At 44.0% G+C, this 27,825-nt stretch overlaps 1 protein-coding gene across 3 annotated transcripts in view; it reads left to right on the top strand.

Moving 5' to 3' along the window:
* Nucleotides 1-27,825, top strand: part of znf318 (zinc finger protein 318) — an 84,496-nt gene that overhangs the window by 5,967 nt on the left and 50,704 nt on the right. For 2 of the 3 annotated variants that reach the window (XM_078212143.1, XM_078212144.1), the window contains exon 2: nt 8,956-9,676. In XM_078212143.1, the coding sequence (XP_078068269.1) occupies nt 8,963-9,676 (714 nt within the window). In that variant the 5' untranslated portion in view covers nt 8,956-8,962. Of the gene's footprint in view, nt 1-5,352; nt 5,372-8,955; nt 9,677-27,825 lie in introns of those variants that run through there. The other variant, XM_078212145.1, reaches the window with a different exon arrangement.

Here is a 27,825-nt window from a genome sequence, read left to right as displayed (position 1 = left end):
TGAATTCCAATGAGTATAGCCCCAGTCTACTCAGTCTCTCCTCATAAGCCAACCCTCTCAACTCTGGAATCAACCTAGTGAATCTTCTCTGCACCCCCTCCAGTGCCAGTATATCCTTCCTCAAGTAAGGAGACCAAAACTACACAGTACTCCAAGTGTGGCCTCACCAGCACCTTATACAACATAACCTCGCTGTTTTTAAACTCCATCCCTCTAGCAATGAAGGACAAAATTTCATTTGCCTTCTTAATTACCTGCTGCACCTGCAAACAACTCCTTGTGATTCCTGCACAAGGAATCCCAGGTCCCTCTGCACAGCGGCATGCTGCAATTTTTTACCATTTAAAGGAACAACATTGGCTATTCTCCAGTCATAGAACAGTACAGCACAGAACAGGCCCTTTGGCCCACGATGTTGTGCCGAGCTTTATCTGAAACCAAGATCTCTGGGATCTATCCTGTGGCTAAAGATGATACAAAGATTTCGTACAAAACTCCAGCAATTACATCACCAATTATTGTGGAAATCTATATGCAATCATAACAGAAAAACACTATCTCCGTGTCAACGTTTGCTATTGTGCTTTTCTTTTGATAGTCCAATTCAATTACTCGGTTCTCCGAAAAAGATTTTCAACAACCACCCAAGACTGAACCAGATTGTTTGCAATCTTGGTGTCATATTTGACTTTAAGATGTGTTTTTGATGTCATATCCACTTTTTTCCATCTCAATGACCTTGCATGACTCAAATTCTCATCAGCTGAAAGCGTTTTATCTCCAGATTTGATTTTTTCCAATCTGCTTCTGGTTGGCCCCTGTAAACTTTCAAAATTCTGCTCCCCCCTGTCTTAACTTGCACTAAATCACATTTTGCTTGTTGATCTACATTGGCTCCTAGGGCAGCACAATGATTAGCACTGCTGCTTCTGCATTAGTTTCCTTCGGTGCTTCGGTTTCCTCCCACAGTCCATAGATGTGCAGGTTATGTGGATTGTCCATGTTAAATTGCCCCTTAGTGTTGGGAGATTAGGGTAAATATATAGGGATATGGGGATCGGGTCTGGGTGGGATTTTGTTGGTGCAGGCTCGATGGATCAGATGGCCTCCACCCTAGATGGATTCTATGGTTAAGTATCAACTTGATTTTAAAATTCTCATCCCTATTTTCAAATCCCTCCATGATCTTGCCCATCCGTATCTTGCTGATCTCCTTCAGCTCTCCAATTGTCCAAGATATCTGTGTTCCTTTAATTCTGGCCCCAAGCACATCCTTGGTTTTAATTGCTCCATCATAAGTGCTCACTGTGCCTGCACCTGCCAATGTTCGCAGCTATGAATTCTTTCTCAAAGCTCCCCTATAGCCCTTCACTTCTTTATTTTAAAATGTTCCGTAAAACCCACCTCTTTGACCAAAATTTTGGTCATTTGTCCGAACATCCCCCGTGTTGCTTAGTGTCCAGTTTTGTTCTTGATGCTGTTGTTAACCACTGTGCCACAATCATAGGTGTTTTTAATATACCTATAACTAAATCAAATTTGTAAAGGTATCTTAGAAAATGAGTTCATTGTTTTATGGACAATTTCCTAGAGCCAACCAGAGAGCAAGCTATTCTAGACCTGATATCGTGCAATGACATCAAATTAGTTAATGACATCGCAGTAAATGAGCTTCACGGTAGCAGTGATAACATGATTAAATTTTGCATTCGATTTGTGGGTGTGAAGTGTGGACCTAAGACTAGTAATTAATTGCCTTTAAGTTTAAAATACAAGTGTATGAAGGCAGAGCTGGCTGAAGTGAGGTGGACAGTTAGGTTAAGGGGTAGGTCGGTGGAGATGCAGTAGCAAATATGAGGAGATATTTCATAACCTCAGCAAAATGCATTCCAGTGAGAAAGAAAAATTTTGGGAGCAGAATGCACCGTCTGTGACTAATTAAGGAAGTTAAAGATAATTTAAATTGAAAGAAAATGTGTACGATTCTGCAAAGATTTGGTGGAGGTCGGAAGATTGGACAGAATTTGAAAATAGCAAAGAATAACTTTTAACAAAATGGGAGAAATTAGAAAATGAGAGTAGGCTAGCCAGAACTGTAGAAACTCTTTCTATCTTTTCATCAGTATTAAAAAAGAAAGATAGTAACTAAAGGGAACATTGGTTCTCCAGAGAGATTGTCTTGACTATTAATGGAAAATGAAATGGTGAAAGCGTTGAATAGTTATGTTGTCTGCCTTCACTGTAGAAGACGCAAATAACGTCCCACTATAAAAGGCGGAAAAGAGAGGGAGGAACTTGAAACATTTGGAAACACCAGGGAAAGGGCACTGAGAAAGCTATAAGACTGAAAGACTGTCAAGTCCCCAGGACCTGATGGACTTCATTCTCGGTTCTTAATAAAGGTAGCTGCTGAAAATAGTAATTGCATTAGTTATCATTTTCCAATATTTCTTCAAAAATATCTCGTCAAATTGGAAAATAGCGAATATAACTTCTAAATTCAAGAAAGAAAGGTGGAAAGCAGCAAGCTACAGCCCAGTTAGCCTAACATCTTGACTTACAATGACTTTTGTTAACTCTTTTTAGAGGCACAGTGGTTAACACAGCCTCACAGCACCAGGGTTCTAGTTTGATTCTGGTCTTGAGTGATTATGTGGAGTTTGCACGTCTCCCTGTGACTGTGTGGATTTCCTCTGGGAAAACATCAAGAGCAACTATGTATGCAGGAAACACCTTTGTGAAGCAGTGCCCTGGGTGTGCGACTCAGGACACCAGAACCCACCAAGAGAGAAAAACTGACTACCTCGTCTCTTAACGGGTGGCACGGTAGCACAGTGGTTAGCACTGCTGCTTCACAGCTCCAGGGTCCCGGGTTCGATTCCCGGCTCGGGTCACTGTCTGTGGAGTTTGCACATTCTCCTCGTGTCTGCGTGGGTTTTCTCCAGGTGCTCCGGTTTCCTCCTACAGTCCAAAGATGTGCGGGTTAGGTTGATTGGCCGGGTTAAAAATTGCCCCTTCGAGTCCTGAGATGCGTAGGTTAGAGGGATTAGTGGGTAAATATGTGGGGGTAGGGCCTGGGTGGGATTGTGGTCGGTGCAGACTTGATGGGCCGAATGGCCTCCTTCTGCACTGTAGGGTTTCTATGATTCTATGATTTCTATGATTCAGGTGCAAGCTGTAAGTTTAGATACCTTTTGTAAAAGAGTGTGAATACTTTGTATAATAGAGCTTTTGATACCTTTTGTGGTGGGAGTTTTGATACTTTTGTGTTAACCTGATAAGGTACAAAAAGGAGATTGTTATGTGATATTTGAGAGTTTTGTCTGGAACATCAGTTGACCCAAGTTTGACGTACAACAAACGGTTCCAATTGGTGGAAGGATAGAAAAAGAGGTCACAGATTTAAGGAATTGGCAAAAGAGGCAATGGCAATGTGAGAAAAAGCGCAGTGAGTGGTTAGGATCTAGAATTAACTGCAAATGTGGTGGAGGCAGGTTAGAATCATAGAATCCTACAATGCAGAAGGAGGCCATTCAGCCCATCGAGTCTGCATCGACTACAATCCCACCAAGGTCCTAACCCCATTACCCCATGCATTTACACTAGCTAGTTCCCCTGACATTAAGGGGCAATTTAGTATGGCCAATCCATCTAACCTGCACATCTATGGACTGTGGGAGGAAACTGGAGCACCTGGAGGAAACCCACACAGACACGGGGAGAATGCAAACTCCACACAGACAGTGACCCAAACTGGGAATCAAACCTGGGTCTCTGGCACTGTGAGGCAGCAGTGCTAACCAGTGTGCCACCCATTTCAATCAAGGCATTAATTGGATTGTTATCTGAAAGGGAATGTGCACGGCTATGGGGTGAAGGCTGGGAAATGGTACAACCTAAATAGCTCCTGTGGAGAGCTGCTACAGTAATGAAAGGTCAAACAGCCTCCTGTGCAGTAACGATTCTGTGAATTTGGCGGGTGTTGTATTTACTTTGAATTTTTGTATCCATTAATGATGGGGATAGAGAGAAAATTTCTTTTCAATCGCTGCAGTGTAAGGTTCTGGAATTCAATATGTTCCATGCTAGAACCTCAAAACAGTTCAAATTGTTTGAATGCAAACTGAACATTAAAAATCTGACTGGCTTTGGGCAGCATCTAATCATCTACATGGTTTCTAGGTGGTCTGTAATTTACCATAATGCTTTCTTCTGAACTATAGGTAGAGTATCAGAAAACAAAAGGGGCGTTATGTGATTAAAATTAACTTTCATTATGTTAGATGATTCTTAAATTATCAGTAAATTTGGGTTGTGATATTTGGTGACAAATACTAAAAGTTAATGTGAAACAGTTTGGTAACTCAAGTAGTTGTAACAGAGTTGACAAACCTAATGATCTCAAGTTTGAATCTCTGAGTCTTGGTTAATTTTTAGAATGGACTGTAATCGGGTAGGATTTTAGTTGAACTATCCACCATTAAAGGGCTTTCTCTCAATTTTATTCATTCGTGGGACATGGGCATCACTGGTGGGCCAGCATTTATTGCCCATCATTAGTTGCCCTTGGAGGGCAGTTGAGTCAACCACATTGCTGAGGCTCTGGAGTTACATGTAGGCCAGACCAGGTAAGGACAGCAGAGTTCCTTCCCTAAAGGACATTAGTGAACCAGATGGGTTTTTCCAACAATCGGCAATGATTTCATGGTCATCAGTAGATTTTTTTTATTGAATTCAAATTCCACCATCTGCCATGGCGGGATTCGAACCTGGTGACTTTTATTGAATTTGAATTCAATAAAAAAAAACACACTCTGGGTTTCTGAGTATGGGACTAAGCCATATAGATTATGGATGGGCAATGAATGGTGGACTAGCCAGTGATGAACACATCCCATGAATGGAGAAAAAACCCAGATATAGTTGGCCTTGGTTTATCAGTGAAGCTTCCTGGACTGTTAATCCCTGCTGCAAATGGGCAGAGGACTGAGCAGGTTGTCTGCCAACACACAATGAGTAAAGAATTCAGACAAGGTGTTACAGTCTGGGCTAATGCTTATAATCTAAAAATGAACAGATTGGCATCATTTGCAGAAGAAAAAATAAAATTACAGTGGTAGAAAAACACTTCTTTCTACCGTTTAAGGGTGGGGAAAATAGGATGAAGAAAGGGTGACTTCCTAAGCCTGTCCACCATCAACAAGGAGTGTAATAGAGTATCTTTCACTTGCCTGGATGAGGGCAACTCCACCAACACTCGAAGTTTAATACTATCCAGGACAAAGCTGCCTGCTTGATTGGCACACCATCCACAAGCATTCACTCCCTCCACCATTGATGTGCAATGGCAATAGTGTGTACCATCTACAAGGTGATTTGATTTATTGTCATATGTATTAGTATACAGTGAAAAATATTGTTTCTTGCACACTATACAGACAAGCATATCATTCATAGAGAAGGAAAGGTGAAGGTACAGAATGTAGTGTTACAGTCATAGCTATGGTGTAGAGAAAGATCAACTTAATATAAGGTAGGTCCATTCAAAAGTCTGAGGAAAGCAGGGAAGAAGCTGTTTTGAGTTGGTTGAAACGTGACCTCAGACAGATACAATGCAGGAACTCACCAAAGCTCCTTAGACTGCACTTTCCAAACCCACAACCTCTACCACCATGAAGGACAAGAACTGCTGCAGGGAACACCACCTACAAGCTCCCCTCCAAGTCACTCACTATCCTGATCTGGAAATGTATTGCAGATGTATAGAACGTTGGTTCGGCCGCATTTGGAATACTGCGTCCAGTTCTGGTCGCCACACTACCAGAAGGACGTGGAGGCTTTGGAGAGAGTACAGAGGAGGTTTACCAGGATGTTGCCTGGTATGGAGGGGCTTGGTTATGAGGAGAGATTGGGGAAACTGGGGTTGTTCTCCTTGGAAAGACGGAGGATGAGGGGAGACTTAATAGAGGTGTATAAAATTATGAAAGGCATAGATAGGGTGAACGGTGGGAAGCTTTTCCCCGGGTCGGTGGTGACGTTCACGAGGGGTCATAGGTTCAAGGTGAAGGGGGGGAGGATTAACACAGATATCAGAAGGACATATTTCACACAGAGGGTCGTGGGGGCCTGGAATGTGTTGCCGGGCAAGGTGGTGGAGGCGGACACACTGGGAACGTTTAAGACTTATCTAGACAGCTATATGAACGGAGTGGGAATGGAGGGATACAAAAGAGTGGTCTAGTTTGGACCAGGGAGCGGCGCGGGCTAATTGTTCCTGGTTTCTCGTTTCAAGCCTTCATTCTACGTTCATCTTGCTGGTGCCAGTACAGAGTGAGACTGCGGATAGTTGGGAACCTGTCTCGGGGGCAGGGAATTCATATGGTGTTCGTGGAAGTGGAAATGACTAGGGTTGGGAAGCATTTTCCGATCGGGGCCATTGTGATCTCCTGGACTCGTTTCGATCGCCTCAGGGGGTCGGAGAGGAATTTCCCAGATTTTTTTTCCCCCATATTGGCCCTGGGGTTTTTCACTCTGGGTTTTCGCCTCTCCCTGGAGATCACATGGTCTGGAATGGGGGGGTGGGGGTAAGTTAATAGGTTGTAATGAACAAAGCATCATAGCTGTGAGGGACAGCTCGGTGGATAGGATATTGGTATGTAGATAGGCTGGAAAATTGGGCGGGGATCCTGGATTCAGGATTCAATCCTGGACCGGGGAGCGGCGCGGGCTTGGAGGGCCGAAGGGCCTGTTCCTGTGCTGTATTGTTCTTTGTTCTTTGTATTGCTATTCCTTCATTGTCACTGAGTCATAATCCTGGAATTCCCTCTCTGATAGCATTGTGGGGGCACCCTCACTGCAGAGACTGCAGTGGTCCAGGAAGATGGCTCACCACCACCTCCATGTCAATTAGGGATGGGCAATAAAGACTGGACTAGGCAGTGACGTCCACATCTCATGAAAGAGTAACAAAATGTTCATTTACATAGCACTTTTCACTTGAATAGCATGGATGAGTTAATATAGTCCAACTGGATTTGTTAAAATGTGACAAATTTGAGCTCTTCATTGAAATAATGGAGATGGTTTAATTTTGAAATTTGTTGATAACAAAAATATAGAAAGGAAGTAAACCGTGCAAAAGGTTATAACAGACCTAAGAGGGCATGGACAAACCCATAGCATGCAATCCAATAACTAAAAAAGAGAAATGATTAATTTTGGAGGGAAGAATGAGAAGCAATATAAACTGAATGTACAATATTAAAATGGCTCCAGGAGACCTGGGCTTCACTAATCCTAGAAGATAGCAGGAAAGTTGATAAGATTGATAAAGCATATATGATCCTTTACTTTGTAAATGGAGGCACAGAATACAAAAACCAAGAAATTGTGCTGAACTTTTATAAACCACTGGTTAGGCCTCAGCTTTAGTATTGTTCAATTCTGAGCATCGCCTTTTAAGTCCAAACCTTGAAGAGGGCATGCAAGTGCTGACTAGAATGGTTCAGGAAAAGGGGATTTCATTTATATGAGCAAACTAAGATTGTTCTGGGCCGTTTGTGGAGAGATTTAACAAAGGTGTTCAAAATTGAGGAGTTTTGGTAGAGTAAAAAAACCAGAAACTCTTTCTTTTGACGGCAGAGTTGATGACCAAAGGGCACAGATTTAAGCAAAATGGCGATAGAACCATGGAGAGATGAGAATTTATTTTACTGTACAAGTTATCTGGAATGAAAACAGAAAATGCTGGAAAATCTCAGCAGGTCTGACAGCATCTCTGTGGAGAGAGAATAGAGCCAGCGTTTAGAGTCTGAATGATGCTTCGTCAGAGTTATCTGGAATAAATTGCCTTAAAGGGTGGTAGAAGCACAATCAGTAGTAACTTTCAGAAGGGAGTTTATCATGTATTTAAAACGGAGGAATTTGCATCACCAAGGAGAATGAGCAGGGAACTGAGTAGCTCTTTCAATATGCTGGCACAGACGTGATTGGCTGAATGGGCTTCCTCTGCGCTGCCTGTTCTAATGTGTTTTTGAGGTATAAATGTTGATCAGGACATTGGTAAGAGCTTCCATTGCTTCAAAAATATAGCTCTTGGATCTGAACAGGCCCTTTCTTTAATATCTGATCCAGAACACCAACACCTCTCAATGATATGCTCCCTCAGTGCTGCTGTGAAATTTCAGTCTACTTGATGGACTCAAATCCTGATTGAATCCTTTCTTATTGAAATGACATTGTTCATACAAATCCAAGTTGATACTTCAGTAACTTCAAACTTTTGTTGTTCTGAATTTTCACAAGGTATTGCAGAAGGTGTAGCTCACAACTGTTTCCAGCAATTGTGAGCAAACCTTTGGCATGTTTGGCAGACTTGTTCTAGTGTTAAATTAGACTTGACTATCAATGCTATTTCAAAGACTTTCTGAACTATATTTAATGTCAGATTGCAAGAATCTCAGCAATAAGCGGTTTTCTCTTTCCTTCTGGTGCTAAAGAACATTCATTTATATAGTGCCTTCCGTGACCTCCCAAAGTGCTTTAAAACGATTGAAGTACAGTATAGCTAAGATGTAGTTATGATTGTAATGTTTAACCTTACACACAAAGAATGTGTAAAGTCTAAAGATGTGCAGGTTCAGTGGATTGGCCATGCTGCTTGCTCCTTAGTGCCCAAAGATGTCCAGGTTAAGGGGATTCGTGGGGTAAATGTGAGAGGTTATGGGGGTAGGGGGGAGACTGCGAAAGATAGTCTGTCGAAGAGTAGGCCGCCTCCTGAAGTGTAGGGATTCTATGAATTATATCTTTATCAAATAACCACAGACCATTTCTGGCAGTAATGAACAAGGCTTGGTTTGTCTGCAGTGTTGCCTAAAACACAGAAGTAGGAAGCATCAGTTAGGACAGATGTTTATGTTGCATTTTCTTCTCTAATTTGCTCTTTATGACCAACAGGAATGAAATGGCTGATGGTCTCATTTACAGAAGTCCTTTGCCACGATCCACTCACATGCAGGGGAAATATCCAATTCATAATGACCAACCACAAGGCTATCTAGACATGATGCCCTCTGGTGACTCATTTAAACGGAGGCCTGATTATAGTTTGCAGGGCTTGTCTCACAGAGAAGAAGGGCGACGATCAAGTGAACGTGTTGGCGACAAGTTGAAGAAAATTTCTTACCCCCACTCGAGGTCTGATGATCGAGGAAGGGATTCTAAGCGTTCACGGCTCGAACATCGTAGCCGCAGCAAAGATCGTCATAGCAGAGAGCGCCGTAGCCGCAGTCCAGAAAGACAACGGAATTACAGAGCCAGAAGTCCTGACCGGCGAAGGAGTCTCAGTCCACCTCCAAATCCAAGCAACAGCCATGCTCAAGAACATTTTCCCTACAGTAAGAGTAAAAATGATGAATTTCGTGAGCTGGAAATTGCTCGCAGGAGGAAAGAGCAAGAAGAGAGGATCATCGCAGAAATGCTACCTCTCTCTCAGCGGGAACTCTCGAACTCCACATACAGTCTATCTGAGCATTTTGACAAGGGTGTATTAGGCATTCAGCAGTCTCCTGATAGTGGCTATGTTTTGCATAGACCCGATGAGGCTCCACAAATGCCCAAGAAATCTATCCTGAAGAAGCGCACTGAGCCAGGATTGGAACCCCCGAATCCAATGCAGGTTTGATTTGTTCTATTTTTAAATGGTTTGCAGCTTGTTCGTCTTAAATCTGTACCACACTTTTACATTATTGTTTCACATTTTTTGTTAAACATTTTTGCACAGGTATTTTCAGATGTAGTGAAATTTTACATTAGGTTCCTCTGGCATGACAACTGTATTTGAGGCTGAGCTGCAAGTCATAGCCTCCTCTCTTGCAGCCAACTGCATACAGAACAACCAGTTAAAACTGAAATTGATTGCAGGGCCGGAATGCAATGGGAACAAAGTAATCCTTCTGTTGATCAGAACTTTGATCAGATGGCATGCAGAATATTATGTTCACTACCGGGTAGCACATATCAGGGAGTATATATTGGCATTGGAGGGGGTTTATGATTCCTGTAATTGATGGCGAAGGCAAGTCTCTGCTGATGTCAGCCTGGCATATGTATGGAATCTAGAACAAAGAACAGTACAGCACAGGATCAGGACCTTCGCCCCACCAAGGCTGTGCTGACACAGATGTCTCTCCAATCTAATATTTTCTTGCCTCTATGTGGTCCATATCCCTCTATTCGCTGCCGATTCATGTGTCTATCCAGGTGCCTCTTGAACGTTGTTATAGAATCTGCTTCCACCACCAACTCCGGCAGAACGTCCCAGGCATTCACCACCCTCTGTGTGAAAAACTTACCCCTTACATCTCTTTTCTAAGCTTTCCCCCTCTCTCTTTCAAAGAACAAAGAAAAGTACAGCACAGGAACAGGCCCTTCGGCCCTTCAAGCCTGTGCCGATCATGATGCCTGCCTAAACTAAAACCGTAGTAGAAAGGTTCGAGAGCTTCAGGTTTTTAGGTGTCCAGATCACCCACGACCTGTCCTGGTCCCCCCATGCAGACACTATAGTTAAGAAAGCCCACCAACTCCTCTACTTTCTCAGAAGACTAAGGAAATTTGGCATGTCAGCTACGACTCTCACCAACTTTTACAGATACACCATAGAAAGCATTCTTTCTGGTTGTATCACAGCTTGGTTTGGCTTCTGCTCTGCCCAAGACCGCAAGGAACTACAAAAGGTCGTGAATGTAGCCCAATCCATCGTGCAAACTGGCCTCCCATCCATTGACTCTGTCTACACTTCCTGCTGCCTTGGCAAAGGAGGCAGCATAATTAAGGACCCCACGCACCCCGGACATTCTCTCTTCCACCTACTTCCATCGGGAAAAAGATACAAAAGTCTGAGGTCACGTACCAACCGACTCAATTTCAGCTTCTTCCCCGCTGCCATCAGACTTTTGAATGGACCTACCTTGGATTAAGTTGATCTTTCTGTACACCCTACCTATGACTACAGCACATTCTGCACTCTCTCATTCCTTCTCTATGGACGGCATGCTTTGTATAGCGCGCAAGAAACAATAGTTTTCTCTGTATGCTAATACATATGACAATAAATCAAATCAAAAAAGTATGCCCTTACGGAGTTCGTACACTTCCATTCCCATCTTATTCGTGCATTCGTCTAGTTGCCCCTTTAAATGCCGCTATCGTACCTGCTCCCACCACCTCCCCGGGCAGTGCGTTCCAGACATTCACCACCCTCTGTGTAAAAAAAAAACTTGCCTCGCACATCTCCTCTAAACTTTTCCCCACACACCTTAAAGCAATGTCCCCTAGTACTTGACTTTTCTACCCTAGGAAAGAGCATCTGACTATCCACTCTGTCCATGCCACTCATAATTGTAACCGCTATCAGGTCATCCCTCAACCTCCGTCGTTCCAATGAGAACAAACCGAGTTTATCCAACCTCTCCTCATAGCTAATACCCTCCAGACCAGGCAACATCCTGGTAAACCTCTTCTATACCCTCTCCAAAGCATCCACATCCTTCTGTTAGTGTGGTGATCAGAATTGTACACAATATTCTAAATGAGGCCTAACTAAGGTTCTGTACAGCTGCAGCATGACCTGTCAATTTCTATACTCAATGCCCTGACCGATGAAGGCAAGCATGCCGTATGCCTTCTTGACTACCTTATCTACCTGCCTTGCCACTTTCAGTGATAGGTGGGCATGTACACCCAGATCTCTCTGCCTGTCAATGCGCCAAAGAGTTCTACTATTTACGGTATAATTTCGACATGCATTGGACCTTCCAAAATGCATTATCCCACACTTGTCTGGATTAAACTCCCTCTGCCATTTCTCTGCCCAAGTCTCCAACCGGTCTATATCTTGCTTTATTCTCTGACAATCCTCTTCACTATCCACAACTCCACCAATTTGTGTGTCATCTGCGAACTTACTAATCAGACCAGCTACATTTTCCTCCAAATCATTTAGAAATACTACGAACAACAAAGATCCCAGAACTGATCCCTGTGGAACACCGCTAGTCACAGCCTTCCATTCAGAAAAGCACCCCTCTACTGCTACCCTCTGTCTTCTGTGGCCAAGCCAGTTCTATTTCCATCAAAGGCTTTACTGAAGTCCATGTAGACAACATCCACTGCTTTTCTCTCATCTATTATCTTCGTCACTCGATCAAGTTAGTGAGGCACGACCCCCCCCCCAAAAAATATGCTGTCTATCAGTAATGGCAGACTGGTGAGAAGCTGAAGCCGCTTGGGATCAGAGGTGAGCTGGCAAGGTGGATACAGAACTGATTTGATCACAGAGGGTAGCAGTGGAAGGGTGCGTTTCTGAATGGAGGGCTGTGACAAGTAGCGTTTCTCAGGGATCAGTCCTGGGACCTTTGCTATTTGTAATATGTATAAATGATTTGGAGGAAAATGTAACTGGTTTGATTAGTAAGTTTGCGGATGACACAAAGGTTGGTGGATTTGCGGATAGTGATGAGGACCATCAGAGGATACAGCAGGATATAAATTGGTTGGAGACTTGGGCAGAGAGATGGCAGATGGAGTTTAATCCGGACAAATGTGAGGCAATGCATTTCGGAAGGTCTAATACAGATAGGAAATATACAGTAAATGGCAGAACCCTTCAGAGTATTGATAGGCAGAGGGATCTGGGTGTACAGATACACAGGTCACTGAAAGTGGCAATGCAGGTGGAGAAGGTAGTCAAGAAGGCATATGGCATGCTTGCCTTCATTGGCTGGGGCATTGAGTTTAAAAATTGGCAAGTCATGTTGCAGCTTTATAAAACTTTAGTTAGGCCGCACTTGGAATACAGTGTTCAATTCTGGTCGCCACCTTACCAGAAGGATGTGGAGGCTTTGGAGAGGGTACAGAAAAGATTTACCAGGATGTTGCCTGGTATGGAGGGCACTAGCTATGAGGAGAGGTTGGAGAAACTTGGTTTGTTCTCACTGGAGCGACGGAGGTTGAGGGGTGACCTGATAGGAGTCTACAAGATTATGAGGGGCATGGACAGAGTGGATAGTCAGAAGTTTTTTTCCCAGGTTGGAAGAGTCAATTACTAGGGGGCACAGGTTTAAGGTGCGAGGGGCAAGGTTTAAAGGAGATGTACGAGGCAAGTTGTTTACACAGAGGGTGGTGGGTGCCTGGAACCCGCTGCCGGGGGCGGTAATGGAGGCAGATACGATAGTGACTTTTAAGGGGCGTCTTGACAAATACATGAATAGGATGGGAGTACAGGGATATGGTCCCCGGAAGGGTAGGGGGTTTTAGTTAAGTCAGGTAGCATGGTTGGTGCAGGCTTGGAGGGCCGAAGGGCCTGTTCCTGTGCTGTAATTTTCTTTGTTCATAATAAGTCCATTTGTTTCCAAATGTGAGTAAATCCTGTCCCTAAGAATCTTTTCCAATAATTTCCCTTTCACTGATGTAAAGCTCACCGGTCTATAATTTTCTGGATTATCCCTGCTGCCCTTTTTAAACAATGGAACAACATTGGCTATTTTCCAGTCCTCTGGAACTTCATCTGTAGCCAATGAGGATACATAGATTTCTGTCAAGGCCCCAGTAATTTCCGCCCTTACCCCCCTCAGTATCCTGGGGTAGATCCCCTCAGGCCCTGGGGACTTATCCACTTTAATGCTTTTCAAGACACCCAACACCACCACCTTTTTGATATTGACATGACCCAGAATATCTACTCACCCTAAGCTAGGCTCCTCATCCATCAAGTCCCTCTCTTGGTGAATACTGAGGCAAAGTATTCATTTAGTGTCTCGCCCATTTCCTCTGGTTCCATGCATAGATTCCCTCCACTATCCTTGAGTGGACCAACCCTTTCCCTGGCTACCCTCTTGCTCTTTACATATATATAAAATGCATATGCCCCCAAGTAAGTAAGAATGGCAGATGGATTTTAATTTAGAAAAATGTGAGGTGATGCATTTTGGTAGATTGAACCAGGGCAGGACTTACTCAGTTAATGGTAGGGCGCTGGGGAGAGTTACAGAACAAAGCGATCTAGGGGTACATGTTCATAGACGGGATCTTGATCAATTGGGCCAGTGGGCTGATGAATGGCAGATGGAGTTTAATTTAGATAAATGCGAGGTGATGCATTTTGGTAGATTGAAACATGGCAGGACTTACAATAATGATAGGGTGTTGGGGAGAGTTATTGAAGAAAGATCTAGGGGTACAGATTCATAGCTCCTTGAAAGTGGAGTCATAGGTGGACAGGGTGGTGAAGAAGGCATTCAGCATTCTTGGTTTCATCGGTCAGAACATTGAATACAGGAGTTGGGACGTCTTGTTGAAGTTGTAGAAGACATTGGTAAGGCCACACTTGGAATACTGTGTACAGTTCTGGTCACCCTATTATAGAAAGGATATTATTAAACTACAAAGAGTGCAGAAAAGATTTACTAGGATGCTACCGGGACTTGATGGATTGAGTTATAAGGAGAGGCTGGATAGACTGGGACTTTTTTCTCTGGAGCGTAGGAGGCTGAGGGGTAATTTTATAGAGGTCTATAAAATAATGAGGGGCATAGACAAGGTAGATAGTCAATATCTTTTCACAAAGGTAGAGGAGTCTAAAACTAGAGGGCATAGGTTCAAGGTGAGAGGGGAGAGATACAAAAGTGTCCAGAGGGACAATTATTTCACACAAAGGGTGGTGAGTGTCTGGAACAAGCTGCCAAAGGTAGTAGTAGAGGCGGGTACAATTTTATCTTTTAATATATACATATCTTCGAACAGGCCCTTCGACCCTCTGAGCCTGTGCCGATTATGATGCCCTAACTAAACTAAAAAAAAAACCTTCTGCCCTTACTCGATCCATATCCCTCTATTCCCTCCCTATTCATGTACCCACCCAGGGGCCTCTTAAATGTTGCTAATGTGCCTGCTTCCACCATCACCTCTGGCAGCGCATTCCAAGCACCCACCACTCTCTGCCTGAAAAACGTCCCCTGCACATCTGCCTTAAACATTCCCCCTCTCACCTTGAACCTGTGCAACCTTGTAACTGACACTTCCACCCTGGGAAAAAGCTTCTGACTATGCACCCTGTATATGCCTCTCATAATGTTGTAGACCTCTGTCAGGTCTCCCCTCAGCCTCCGTCTTTCCAGTGAAACCAATCCTGGTTTATTCAACCGTTGCACATAGTCAACACTCTCGAAACGAGGCAACATCCTGGTGAACTTTCTTTGCACTGTGTCCAAAGCATCCACATCCTTCTGGTAGTGTGGCGACCAGAACTGCACGCGATGCTCCAACTACGGCCTAACCCAGGTTTTATACAGCTGCAACATGATTTGCGAACTCTTGTACTCAATGCCACGGCTGATGAAGGCAAGCATGCCATATGCTTTGTTAATCATCTTGGCCACCTGTGTTGCCACTTTTAGGGAATTGTGGACCTGTACGTCCAGATCCCTCTGTATTAGTGTTCCTAAGGGTTCTGCCATTTACAGTATAATTCACACCTAAATTTTATCCTCCAAAATGCGTCACTTTGCATTTATCCGGATTAAACTCCATCTGCCATTTCTGTGCCCAGGCCTCCAATCTATCTATCCTGTTGTGTCCTCTGACAATTCCTGGCACTTTCAGCAACTCCACCAATCTTCATGTCATCCGCAAACTTACTAATCAGACCACCCACATTTTCCTCCAGATCATTTATATATACGACAAACAGAAGTCCCAGCACTGATCCTTGCGGAACACCACTAGCTACAGATCTCCATTCTGAAAAATGCCCTTCCACCGCTACTCTCTGTATTCTATGACCAAGCCAGTTCTACCCATTTAGCCAGTCCACCCCGAATCTCATGTGATTTTAATTTTTGTACCAGTCTGCCATGTTGGACCATGTCATATGCCTTACTAAAATGCATAAAATAAAGTTTATTTATTAGTCACAAGTCACACTGCAATGAAGTTACTGTTAAATTCCCTTAGTCGCCACACTATGCCACCTGTTCGGGTCAATGCACCTAATCAGCACGCCTTTCAGACTGTGGGAGGAAACCGGAGCACCTGGAGGAAACCCACGCAGACACGGGGAAAATGTGCAAATTCCACACAGACAGTGACCCAAGCCGAGAATTGAACCCGGGTCCCTGGCGCTGTGAGGCAGCAGTGCTAACCACTGTCCACTGTGATGCCCCACTGCCCCATCATGATGCCTGTGATATTAACTACATCCATAGACCTGTGAGACATGATCTTCCCTGTACAAAACCATGCTGCCTGTCACTAACTAGTCAATTTTCTTCCAAATGTGTACATATCCTGTCCCTTTCCAAAAGCTTCCCAACCACTGACTTCAGGCTCACTGGCCTATAATTTCCTGGATTATTCCTGCTTGCTTTCTTAAGCAGGGAACAAGATTGGCTCTTCTCCAGTGCTCTGGAACCTCGCCTGTGGTCAAAGAGGATGAGAAGATATCAGTTGAGGCCCAAGCTATTTCTTCCCTTGCCTCCCACAGTAACCTGGGATAGATCCCATCTGGCCCTGGTGACTTGTCTATCTTAATGCAATTTAGGATACCCAACACTTCCTCCTTCGATATATTGATGTTCTCTATAGCGTTCATGCATCTATTCCTGACCTCAACATCCATCATGTCTTTCTCCTTGGTAAATACAAATTACTCATTAAGGATCTCACCCACTTCCTTTGGCTCCATGTATAACCTCCCTCTATGTCTTTGAGGGGGACTACTCTTTCTCTTGCTACCCTCTTGCTCCTAATATATGCATAAAAAGCCTTGGGATTCTCCTTGACCCTGTTTGCTAAAGACATTTCATGGCCACTTTTAACCCCCCCTAATTCTACGTTTAAATTTCTTTCTACTTTCTCTATATTCCTCAAGGGCTTTGTCAGTTTTTAGATGCCTAGACCTACTGTATATTTCCTTTTGACTAAACTTTCAATTTCTTGTCATCCATGATTCCTGAATCCTGCCATTTCTATCCTTCATTTTTGTAGGGATATGCCTGTCCTGCACTTTTATCAACTGGCTTTTAAAAGCCTCCCACATGTCCAATGTGGCTTTGCCCGCAAATAGCCGCTCCCAATCCACATTCCCCAGTCCCTGTCTAATTTGGATGCAATTGGCTCTCACCCAATTAAGCACCCTCACCCGAGGGCCATCTTGTCCTTATCCATGATTACCCAAAATCTTATGGAATTATGGTCGCTAAGCCCAAAATGCTGCCCCACTGAAACATCAATCACCTGGCCTGGTTCATTCCCCAATACCAAGTCTAGTATGGCTCCCTTCCTGGTTGGATTGTCAACACACTGTCTCCTGCAGGCTGTTGGGAGGTCTATAGTGCACTCCCAACGTTGTGATTTCACCCTTCCTATTCCTGAGCTCCACCCATAATGCCTCACTACAAGATCTCTCCAATATCTCCTCCCATGATGTGCTCCCTAATCAGCAATGCAACTCCCCCAACCCCTTTGTTTCCCCTTCTATCTGGTCTGAAACTACAATATCCCGGATGTTAAGCTGCCAGATCTGTCCCTCCTTTAACCAATAATTGCAATAACATCATAATTCCATGCAGTAATCCAGGCTCTCAGTTCATCTGTCTCACCTGTTATACTTCTTGCATTGAAGCAAACTTTCTCCAGAACTCCAGTCGTGCTGAATCTCTTACTTAGCAGATAATATTTTAAAGCCAATGTCTTAAAAGGTCATGTGGTCCTATCTGAATAGGCAGTGGGGACCTCACTAGGTTCCACATGGCAGACTGGTACAAAAACTAAAATCACATGGTATTTGGGGTGGGCTGGCTAGAAGGATACAGAACTGGCTTGGTCATAGAAGACAGAGAGTAGCGGTGGAAGGATGTTTTTCAGAATAGAGATCTGTAGCTAGTGGTGTTCCGCAGGTATCAGTGCTGGGACCTCTGTTGTATATATAATTGATCTGGAGGAAAATGTGGGTGGTCTGATCACAGTAAGTTTGCGGATGACAGGAAGATTGGTGGAGTTGCTGATAGTGCTGGGGATTGCCAGAGGATGCAATAGGATATAGATAGATTGGAAACTTGGGCACAGAAATAATAGATGGCATTTAATCCGGACAAATGCGAGGTGATGCATTTTGGAGGATCAAATTTTGGTGTGAATTATACTGCAGGTGGCAGAACCCATGGGAACATTAACATACAGAGGGATCTGGACGTGCAGGTCCATAGTTCTCTAAAAGTGGCAACACAGGTGGCCAAGGTGACCAAGAAGGCATATGGCAAGCTTGCCTTCATCAGCTGGGGCATTGAGTACGAGAGTTGGCAAATCATATTGCAGCGATATAAAATCTTGGTTAGGCCGCATTTGGAGCATTGCGTGCAGTTCTGGTCACCACACTACCAGAAGACGTGGAAACTTTGGAGAGAGTGCAAAGCGGTTCACCAGAATGCTGCCTGGTGTCGAGCATGTTGGCTATGAGGAGAGGTTGAATAAACTTTTCATTGGAAAGACAGAGGCTGAGGGAAGACCTGATAGAGGTCTACAAAATTGAGAGGCATAGATAGGGTGGATAGTCAGAGGCTTTTTCCCAGGGTGGACGAGTCAGTTACAAGGGGGAGGGAGGAAATTTTAAAGGCCACACTTGGAATACTGTGTGTGGTTCTGGTCACCCTATTATAGAAAGGATATTATTAAACTAGAAAGAGTGCAGAAAAGATTTACTAGGATGCTACCAGGACTTGATGGATTGAGTTATAAGGAGAGGCTGAATAGACTGGAACTTTTTTCTCTGGAGCGTAGGAGGCTGAGGGGTGATCTTATAGAGGTCTATAAAATAATGAGGGGCACAGATCAGCTAGATAGTCAATATCTTTTCCCAAAGGTAGGGGAGTCTAAAACTAGAGGGCATAGGTTAAGGTGAGAGGGGAGAGATACAAAAGTGTCCAGAGGGACAGATTTTTCACACAGAGGGTGGTGAGTGTCTGGAACAAGCTGCCAGAGGTAGTAGCAGAGGCGGGTACAATTTTATCTTTTAAAAAGCATTTAGATAGTTACATGGGTATGATGGGTATAGAGGGATATGGGCCAAATGCGGGCAATTGGGATTAGCTTCGGGGTTTTTTAAAAAAAGGGCGGCATGGACATGTTGGGCTGAAGGGCCTGTTTCCATGCTGTAAACCTCTATGACTCTATGAGATGTGTGGGGCATGTTTTTAACGCGGAGAGTGGTGGGTGCCTGGATCGCGCTGCCAGAGGAGGTGGTGGAAGGAGGCACATTAGCAACATTTAAGAGGCATCTGGATGGGTTCATGAATAGGGAGGGAATAGAGGGATACAGACCAAATAAGGGCCGAAGGTTTTTCTTTAGTTTAGGTAGGGCATCATGATTGGCACAGGCTTGGAGGGCTGAAGGGCCTGTTCCTGTGCTGTACTTTTCTTTGTTCATAACTACTCTACGTTTTTGGCAGATTCTTAGCTCTGGCTGTAACTTTCGTCTAAATTCTTGTGTTTCAACGGCTGAAGTAGAATCCTATGGTCAGATGGTATTTGTTCATTCAACTATATAGAACCTACTGATGTGACTTTTTCATTAATTTGACCTGTGGACTTTTCAACTTGGGATTCAAATTTAAAAGGCTGAGGAGGAGTGGGAAAGTCTAGGTTCAACATTTATGAGAGAGAGCATAGAGTCATAGAGGTTTACAGCATGGAAACAGGCCCTTTGGCCCAACTTGTCCATGCCGCCTTTTGTTTTAACCACTAAGCCAGTCCCAATTGCCCGCATTTGGCCCATATCCCTCTATGCCCATCTTAACCATGTAACTGTCTAAATGCTTTTTAAAGGACAAAATTGTACCCGCCTCTACTATGACTTCTGTCGGCTTGTTCCAGACGCTCAACCACCCTCTGTGTGAAAAAATTGCGCCTCTCCCCCTCACCATAAACCTATGCCCTCTAGTTTTAGACTCCCCTACCTTTGGGAAACGATGTTGACTATCTAACTGATCTATGCCCCTCATTATTTTATAGACCTTTATAAGATCACCCCTTAGCCTCCTACGCTCAGAGAAAAAAGTCCCAGCCTCTCCATATAACTCAAACCATCAAATCTCGGTGGCATACTAGTAAATTTTTTTGCACTCTTTCTAGTTTAATAATAGCTTTTCTATAATCGGGTGACCAGAATTGTACACAGTATTCCAAGTGTGGCCTTAATAATGTCTTGTACAACTTCAACAAGATGTCCCAACTCCTGTATTCAATGTTCTGACCAATGAAACCAAGAATGCTGAATGCCTTCTTCACCACCCTGTCCACCTATGACTCCACTTTCAAGGAGCTATGAATCTGTACCCCTAGATCTTTCTTCAATAACTCTCCCCAACACCCTATCATTATTGTAAGTCCTGCCATGTTTCAATCTACCAAAATGCATCACCTCGCATTTATCTAAATTAAACTCCATCTGCCATTCATCAGCCCACTGGCCCAATTGATCAAGATCCCGTTGCAATCCTAGATAACCCTCTTCATTGTCCATTATGCCACCAATCTTGGTGTCATCTGCAAACTTACTAACCACACCTCCTAAATTCTCATCCAAATTGTTAATATAAAAGCACCGATCCCTGAGACACACTGCTGGTCACAGGCCTCCAGTTTGAAAAACAACTCTCTACATTCGTCTTCTGTCATCAAGCCAATTTTGTATCCATTTAGCTACCTCACCCTGGATCCCGGGAGATTTAACCTTATGCAACAACCTACCATGCCGTACCTTGTCAAAGGCCTTGCTAAAGTCCGTGTAGACAACATCAACTGCACTGCCCTCATTAAGCTTCTTGGTTACCCCTTCAAAAAACTCAAATCAAATTTGTGAGACATGATTTTCCACTCAAAGCCATGCTAACTGTCCCTAATCAGTCCTTGCATCTCTAAATGCCTGTAGATCCTGTCTCTCAGAATACCTTCTAACAACTTACCCACTACAGATGTGAGGCTCACCGGCTTGTGGTTCCCAGGCTTTTCCCTGCAGCCCTTCTGAATCAAAGGCACAACATTTGCCACCCTCGATCTTCAGGCACCTCACCTGTGGCTGTCGATGATTCAAGTATCTCTGCCAAGGGATCTGCAATTTCCTCCCTAGTCTCCCACAACATCCTGGGATACACTTCATCAGGTCCTGGAGATTTATCTACCTTGATGCGCTTTAAGACTTCCAGTACCACCACCTCTGCAAAATGTACACTACTCAAGACATCACTATTTATTTCCCTAAGTTCCCTCACATCCATTAGTACTGATGAGAAATTTTCATTTAGGATCTCTCTCACCCATCTCTTGTGCACTCCCTCTATAACAAGGACATCCTCAGATAAGGACACCAAAACAGCACACACTACTCCAGGTGTGGCCTCACCAAAGCCCTGTACAATTGCAGTAAAACATCCCTATTCCTATACTCAAATCCTCTTGCTATGAAGATCAACATAACATTTGCTGCCTTTACTGCCTGTGATACCTGTGCGCTTTCTTTCAGTGACTGATAGTTCCGGGGTTTAGATGTTTCAGTAAGTGCAGGGAAGGTGGTAAAAGAGGGGGAGGTGTGGCATTGTTAGTCAAGGACAGTATTACGGTGGCAGAAAGGACATTTGATGAGGACTCGTCTACTGAGGTAGTTTGGGCTGAGGTGAGAAACAGGAAAGGAGAGGTCACCCTGTTGGGAGTTTTTTATAGACCTCCGAAAAGTTCCAGAGATGTAGAGGAAAAGATTGCAAAGATGATTCTGGATAGGAGCGAAAGTAACAGGGTAGTTGTACTGGGGGACTTTAACTTTACAAATATTGACTGGAAAAGCTATAGTTCGAGTACTTTAGAGGGGTCGGTTTTTGTCCAGTGTGTGCAGGAAGGCTTCCTGACGCAGTATGTAGATAGACCAACAAGAGGCGAGGCCACATTGGATTTGGTACTGGGTAATGAACCAGGACAGGTGTTAGATTTGGAGGTAGGTGAGCACTTTGGTGACAGTGACCACAATTCGATTACGTTTACTTTAGCAATGGAAAAGGATAGGTATATACCAAAGGGCAAGAGTTATAGCTGGGGGAAAGGAAATTATGATGCCATTAGGCGAGATTTAGCTGGCATAGGTTGGGGAAGGAAACTGCAGGGGATGGGCACAATTGTAATGTGGAACTTGTTCAAGGAACAGCTACTACGCGTCCTTGATAAATATGTACCTGTCAGGCAGGGAGGAAGCAGACGTGTGAGGGAACCGTGGTTTACTAAGGAGGTTGAATCTCTTGTGAAGAGGAAGAAGGAGACTTATGTTAAGATGAGACATGAAGGCTCAGTTAGGGAGCTTGAGAGTTACAAGTTAGCCAGGAAGGACCTAAAGAAAGAGTTAAGGAGAGCCAGGAGGGGACATGAGAAGTCTTTGGCAGGTAGGATCAAGGAAAACCCTAAAGCTTTCTATAGGTATGTCAGGAGTAAAAGAATGACTAGGGTAAGATTAGGGCCAGTCAAGGACAGGAGTGGGAAGTTGTGCGTGGAGTCTGAAGAGATAGGAGAGGCACTAAATGAATATTTTTCGTCGGTATTCACACTGGAGAGGGACAGTGTTGTTGAGGGGAGTACTGAGATGCAGGCTGTTGGACTGGATGGGATTGATGTTCATAAGGAGGAGGTGTTAGCAATTCTGGAAAGGGTAAAAATAGATACGTCCCCTGGGCCGGATGGGATTTATCCTAGGATTCTCTGGGAGGCTAGAGAGGAGATTGCAGAGCCTTTGGCTTTGATCTTTGTGTCGTCATTGTCTACAGGAACAGTGCCAGAAGACTGGAGGATAGCAAATGTTGTCCCCTTGTTCAAGAAGGGGAGTAGGGGCAACCCTGGTAATTATAGACCGGTGAGCCTTACTTCTGTTGTGGGCAAAGTATTGGAAAGGATTATAAGAGATAGGATTTATAATCACCTAGAAAGGAATAATTTGATTAGGGATAGTCAGCACGGTTTTGTGAAGGGTAGGTCGTGCCTCACAAACCTTATTGAGTTCTTTGAGAAGGTGACCAAAGAGGTGGATGAGGGTAAAGCGGTTGATGTGGTGTATATGGATTTCAGCAAAGCGTTTGATAAGGTTCCCCATGGTAAGATTTTACAGAAAATACGGACACATGGGATTGAGGGTGATTTAGTGGTTTGGATCAGGAATTGGCTAGCTGTAAGAAAACAAAGGGTGGTGGTTGATGGGAAATATTCATCCTGGAGTTCAGTTACTAGTGGTGTACCGCAAGGATCTGTTTTGGGGCCACTGCTGTTTGTCATTTTTATTCATGACTTGGATGAGGGCATGGAAGGATGGATTAGTAAATTTGCGGATGACACTAAAGTCGGTGGAGTTGTAGACAGTGCGGAGGGAAGTGGCAGGTTACAGAGGGACATAGATAAGCTGCAGAGCTGGGCTGAGAGGTGGCAAATGGAGTTTAATGCGGAAAAGTGTGAAGTGATTCACTTTGGGAGGAGTAACAGGAATACAGAGTACTGGGCTAATGGTAAGATACTTGGTAGTGTGGATGAACAGAGGGATCTGGGTGTCCATGTGCATAGATCCCTGAAAGTTCGCACCCAGGTTGACAGGGTTGTTAAGAAGGCGTACGGTGTGTTAGCTTTTATTGGTAGAGGGATTGAGTTTCAGAGCCAGAAGGTCATGCTGCAACTGTACAAAACTCTGGTGCGGCCGCATTTGGAGTATTGCGTCCAGTTCTGGTCGCCGCATTATGGGAAAGATGTGGAAGTGTTGGAAAGGGTGCAGAGGAGTTTTACCAGGATGTTGCCTGGTATGGTGGGAAAATCGTATGAGGAAAAGCTGAGGGGCTTGAGGTTGTTTTCATTAGAGAAGAAGGTTAAGAGGTGACTTAATAGAGGCATACAAGATGATCAGAGGATTAGATAGGGTGGATAGTGAGAGCCTTTTTCCTCGGATGGTGTTGGCTAGCACGAGGGGACATAGCTTTAAATTGAGGGGTGAGAGATATAGGACAGATGTTAGAGGTAGGTTCTTTACTCGGAGAGTAGTAAGGGCGTGGAATGCCCTGCCTGCAGCAGTGGTGGACTCGTCAACGTTGAGAGCGTTCAAGTGGTTATTGGATAAACATATGGATGTTATTGGAATATTGTAGATTAGAGGGGCTTTAGATTGGTACCACTGGTCGGCGCAACATTGGGTGCCAAAGGGCCTGTACTTCGCTGTAATGTTCTATGTTCTATATGATACACGAAGACACCCAAGGTTTCGTTGAGTATCCACCTCCCTCAATTTACAGCCATTTAAATAATGATCGACCCTCCTATTTTTGTGTTCCAAGCGGATAACCTCACATTTGTTCACATCATATTGCACCTGCCATGCATATGCCCACCACTCAGCATGTCCAAATCATGCCTAATCACCTCTGCATCCTCCTCACAGCTCACCCTCCCACCCAACTTTGTATCGTCTGCGCATTTGGAGATAACACATTTAGTTCCCTCTTCCTAATCATTGGAATCCTAATCAGTTGGGGTCCTAGCACAGATCTTTGTGGAACCCCACTAGTCACTACCTGCCAATTGGAAAAAGACCCAATTATGTTAAGTCTTTGCTTCCTAATGGCTAACCAGCTTTCTATCCATCTCACGACACTACCTGTGATCCCATGTGCTTTAACTTTACATAGTAGTCTGCTATGTGCGACTTCATCGAAAGTCTAAATTAACCACATCCGACGGCTCTTCCTGGCCAACTCTACTAGTTACTTCCTGAAAGAATTCCAATAGATTTGTTAAGCATGATTTCTCTTGTAATTCCATGCTGACTTTGACTGATTATACCACTTCTTTCCAAATTCTGAGTTATGAAATCCTTCATAATGGACTCTAGCAACTTCCCCAGTCCTGATGTTAAGCTCACTGGTCTATAGTTCCTTGTTTTGTCTCAACCTCCCTTTTTGAATAGTGGGCTTACATTAGTTACCCTCCAATCAATAGGAACCAGTCCAGAGTCCAAAGAATTTTGTAAAATGACCGCCAATGGATCTACTATTTCCAGGACCATTTCCTTTAGTAGTCTGAAGGCCAACATGCCATTTGCCTTCTTTACTGCCTGCTGTACCTGCGTGCTTACTTTCAGCGACTGATGCACGAGGGTTCCAAGGTCTTGCTGAGTATCTACTTCCCCCAATTTACACCCATTCAAATAATAACCTGCTTTCCTATTATTGCCACCAATTCCACATTCTGTTGCACCTCCCTTGCATGTGCCGACTCACTCAGCCTGTCCAAATCAGGCTGAACCATCTCTGCATCTTCCTGTAAGCTCACCCTCTCTCCAACTTTGTATTGTCTGCAAACTTGGAGAGGCCAGTATTACAAAATATTATATCAGGATTTGTATTTTATTATACTAAACGCTCAGAACATTTTTGTTCGAAGCATTTTTAACCACTGTGGGCTACATTATTGTCGTGGTGATGTGCCATAGGTTTGGCTGCTGCTTGGAACTTGATATATTACTGACTTCCAATCCCTGATTTTCAATGGAAGAACCTTTTTTAAAAACAAAACCTGGTGGCTGTGGTAACTTGGCTACAAAAAGGTAGTCGAATGCTTTGTGACATTCAGTCTTCTAATAAAAATATTGAAATACAGAACTGGAGGCAGTTAGTTACACAGCTCCCTTGTGGTAAGACTAAACCCACAAAAGCCTGTGCTACTAATGATGTCACTCATGCATGCTCATACCCACTAAAGACATCAGTGTATATACCTTCAAATAGGAAGATGCTTCCTATAGCACTCCCCCCCCCGCCCCCCCCCCCCCCCTTAATTTCAGTGCCCCTTAAGGAAAGAAACATAATGAAACTCGTCTCAATTGTCGATCAGTCTTACAGGAGTTTGGTAACTGTGCTGTGAATTGCGCAGTACCATTGGTACTGATAAGGTGTCACAGTGGTTAGCACTATTCACTCACAGCACCAGAGACCCAGATTTGATTCTGGCCTTGGATGATTGTATGTGTGGAGTTCCATGTCAGCATGTGTTTCCACCGGTTACCCAGTTTTCCTCCCACTGTCCAAAGATGTGCAGGTTAGGTGGATTGGCCATAATAAATTGCCCCTTAGTGTCCCAAGCTGTGTAGGTTAGGGGGATTAGTGGGGTAAATAAGGAGGGTTATGGGGATGGGGTTGGCCTGGGTCAGATGGTCTGTTGAAGAGTTGGTGCAAATTTGATGGGCCAAATGGCCTCCTTTGGCACTGTTCTGAGACTGGTGACTTCATGGACACTTGAGGCTTGTTTCAGTGATGCTGAACTTGTGGATACAGGAGTAGGGTGAGTATATGTGCATAAATATCCCTCACCTTGTGTAGAGTCCACTGGAAATCCTGTATATCAGGAACCACTTTCTGTCAAATGTCCAAAACAGCATTTCCTGGAAATGCTGGAACTTTTGCTGTCTCCAGGTCATGGTATAGAAATGTGATCCCAGTGTTTGCAAACAACTCTTCCATTGGCCAGTTTCGCTACCAAAGATACATGTCCACTTTGGTTGAGAAGAATTCCAGGTAACCAACGTTGGTTGCTGCCAAAATTCCTTACATTGACACAATCGATTGGGCTGAAATATCTCTCCTCCGCATGGACGTCATGTCTCTCCTTCTGATTTTCCTGCCTCCTTCCCACTCTCACTTTGATATCTGGATGTAGCAGATCCAGGTGAGACATTGGCTTCCTGCCTGTCAGTAATTCAGCTGCTGAGAGTTTTGTTGTTGTTTGTGGCGTGATATAATACTGGAACCACCATGAGTGCTTGCTTCCCAAAGTTTCACCTGCCATTGTCCTCCGTGCTCCTTTCAGTGTCTAAACAGCTCACTCCGCTAAACCATTTGAAGCTGAATGAAAAGCCGCAGTATGCATATGATGTATTCCATTCCTTTGCATGAACTCTTGGAACAAATCACTCATAGACATTGTACCATTATCAGAAATAAGAGAATCCGGTAAACCCTGAGTTGCAAAAACTTGGTGCAGTTTCTCTATTGTAATGGGAGCTGTAATGTTGCTCTTGATATGTACTTCTAACCACTTAGGATGCGCATCCACAATGACTAAACATATTACCCATAAAAGGCACTGCAAAGTCCCATGAAGTCGATATCATGGACGATCTGGCCACTCCCACTACTGTGGATGTAGTGTTCCAGCCCATCAGTAATTCAGCTGCTAAGAGTCCTGTTGTTGTTTGTGGCCTGATACAATACTGGATCTGGTTGATCTGACATGCGGAGCAGGATTTCACCTTGGTCTCCAAGCCCTGATCCACCAAACGTACAACCATGCATTTCATTCGGGAAGCACCTGGGTGAGCCTCATGAACTTCATCCAAGACTTGTGAACGAGCAGAGGATGGGACAACCACTCAAGGAACATAACCATCCTTCACACTTAGTTCATCTTTCCACTTTGCATATGGTTTCAATTCCTCATCCGCTATAACTGTAGGCCATTGTGCATGAGCAATCTCTTCACCTAGGATAGAACAGAGTCCTAGTCTGTTCATTGATTAATCTGTTTAGCATTCCCTGGAGAATGTGAAAGTCTCTTGAGCAAGAAAGTTGTCTCTGGAGGAAATAATGTCTTTGTTGCCATGTCTGGTAAGATGACTCAACACTTGCGTATGCATTATCTTTCCCTGCCCTGTGCAATCTTTCCCTGCCCTGTGCAGGCTGTTGTGCTGGTAAACTGACAATGTGAGAGTCC

Source organism: Mustelus asterias, chromosome 5 (assembly GCF_964213995.1).
Source record: "Mustelus asterias chromosome 5, sMusAst1.hap1.1, whole genome shotgun sequence".
Taxonomy (NCBI): Eukaryota; Metazoa; Chordata; class Chondrichthyes; order Carcharhiniformes; family Triakidae; genus Mustelus; species Mustelus asterias.
The sequence above is the reverse complement of the archived record's forward strand: the minus strand, read 5'-3'. Positions and strand labels throughout refer to the sequence as shown.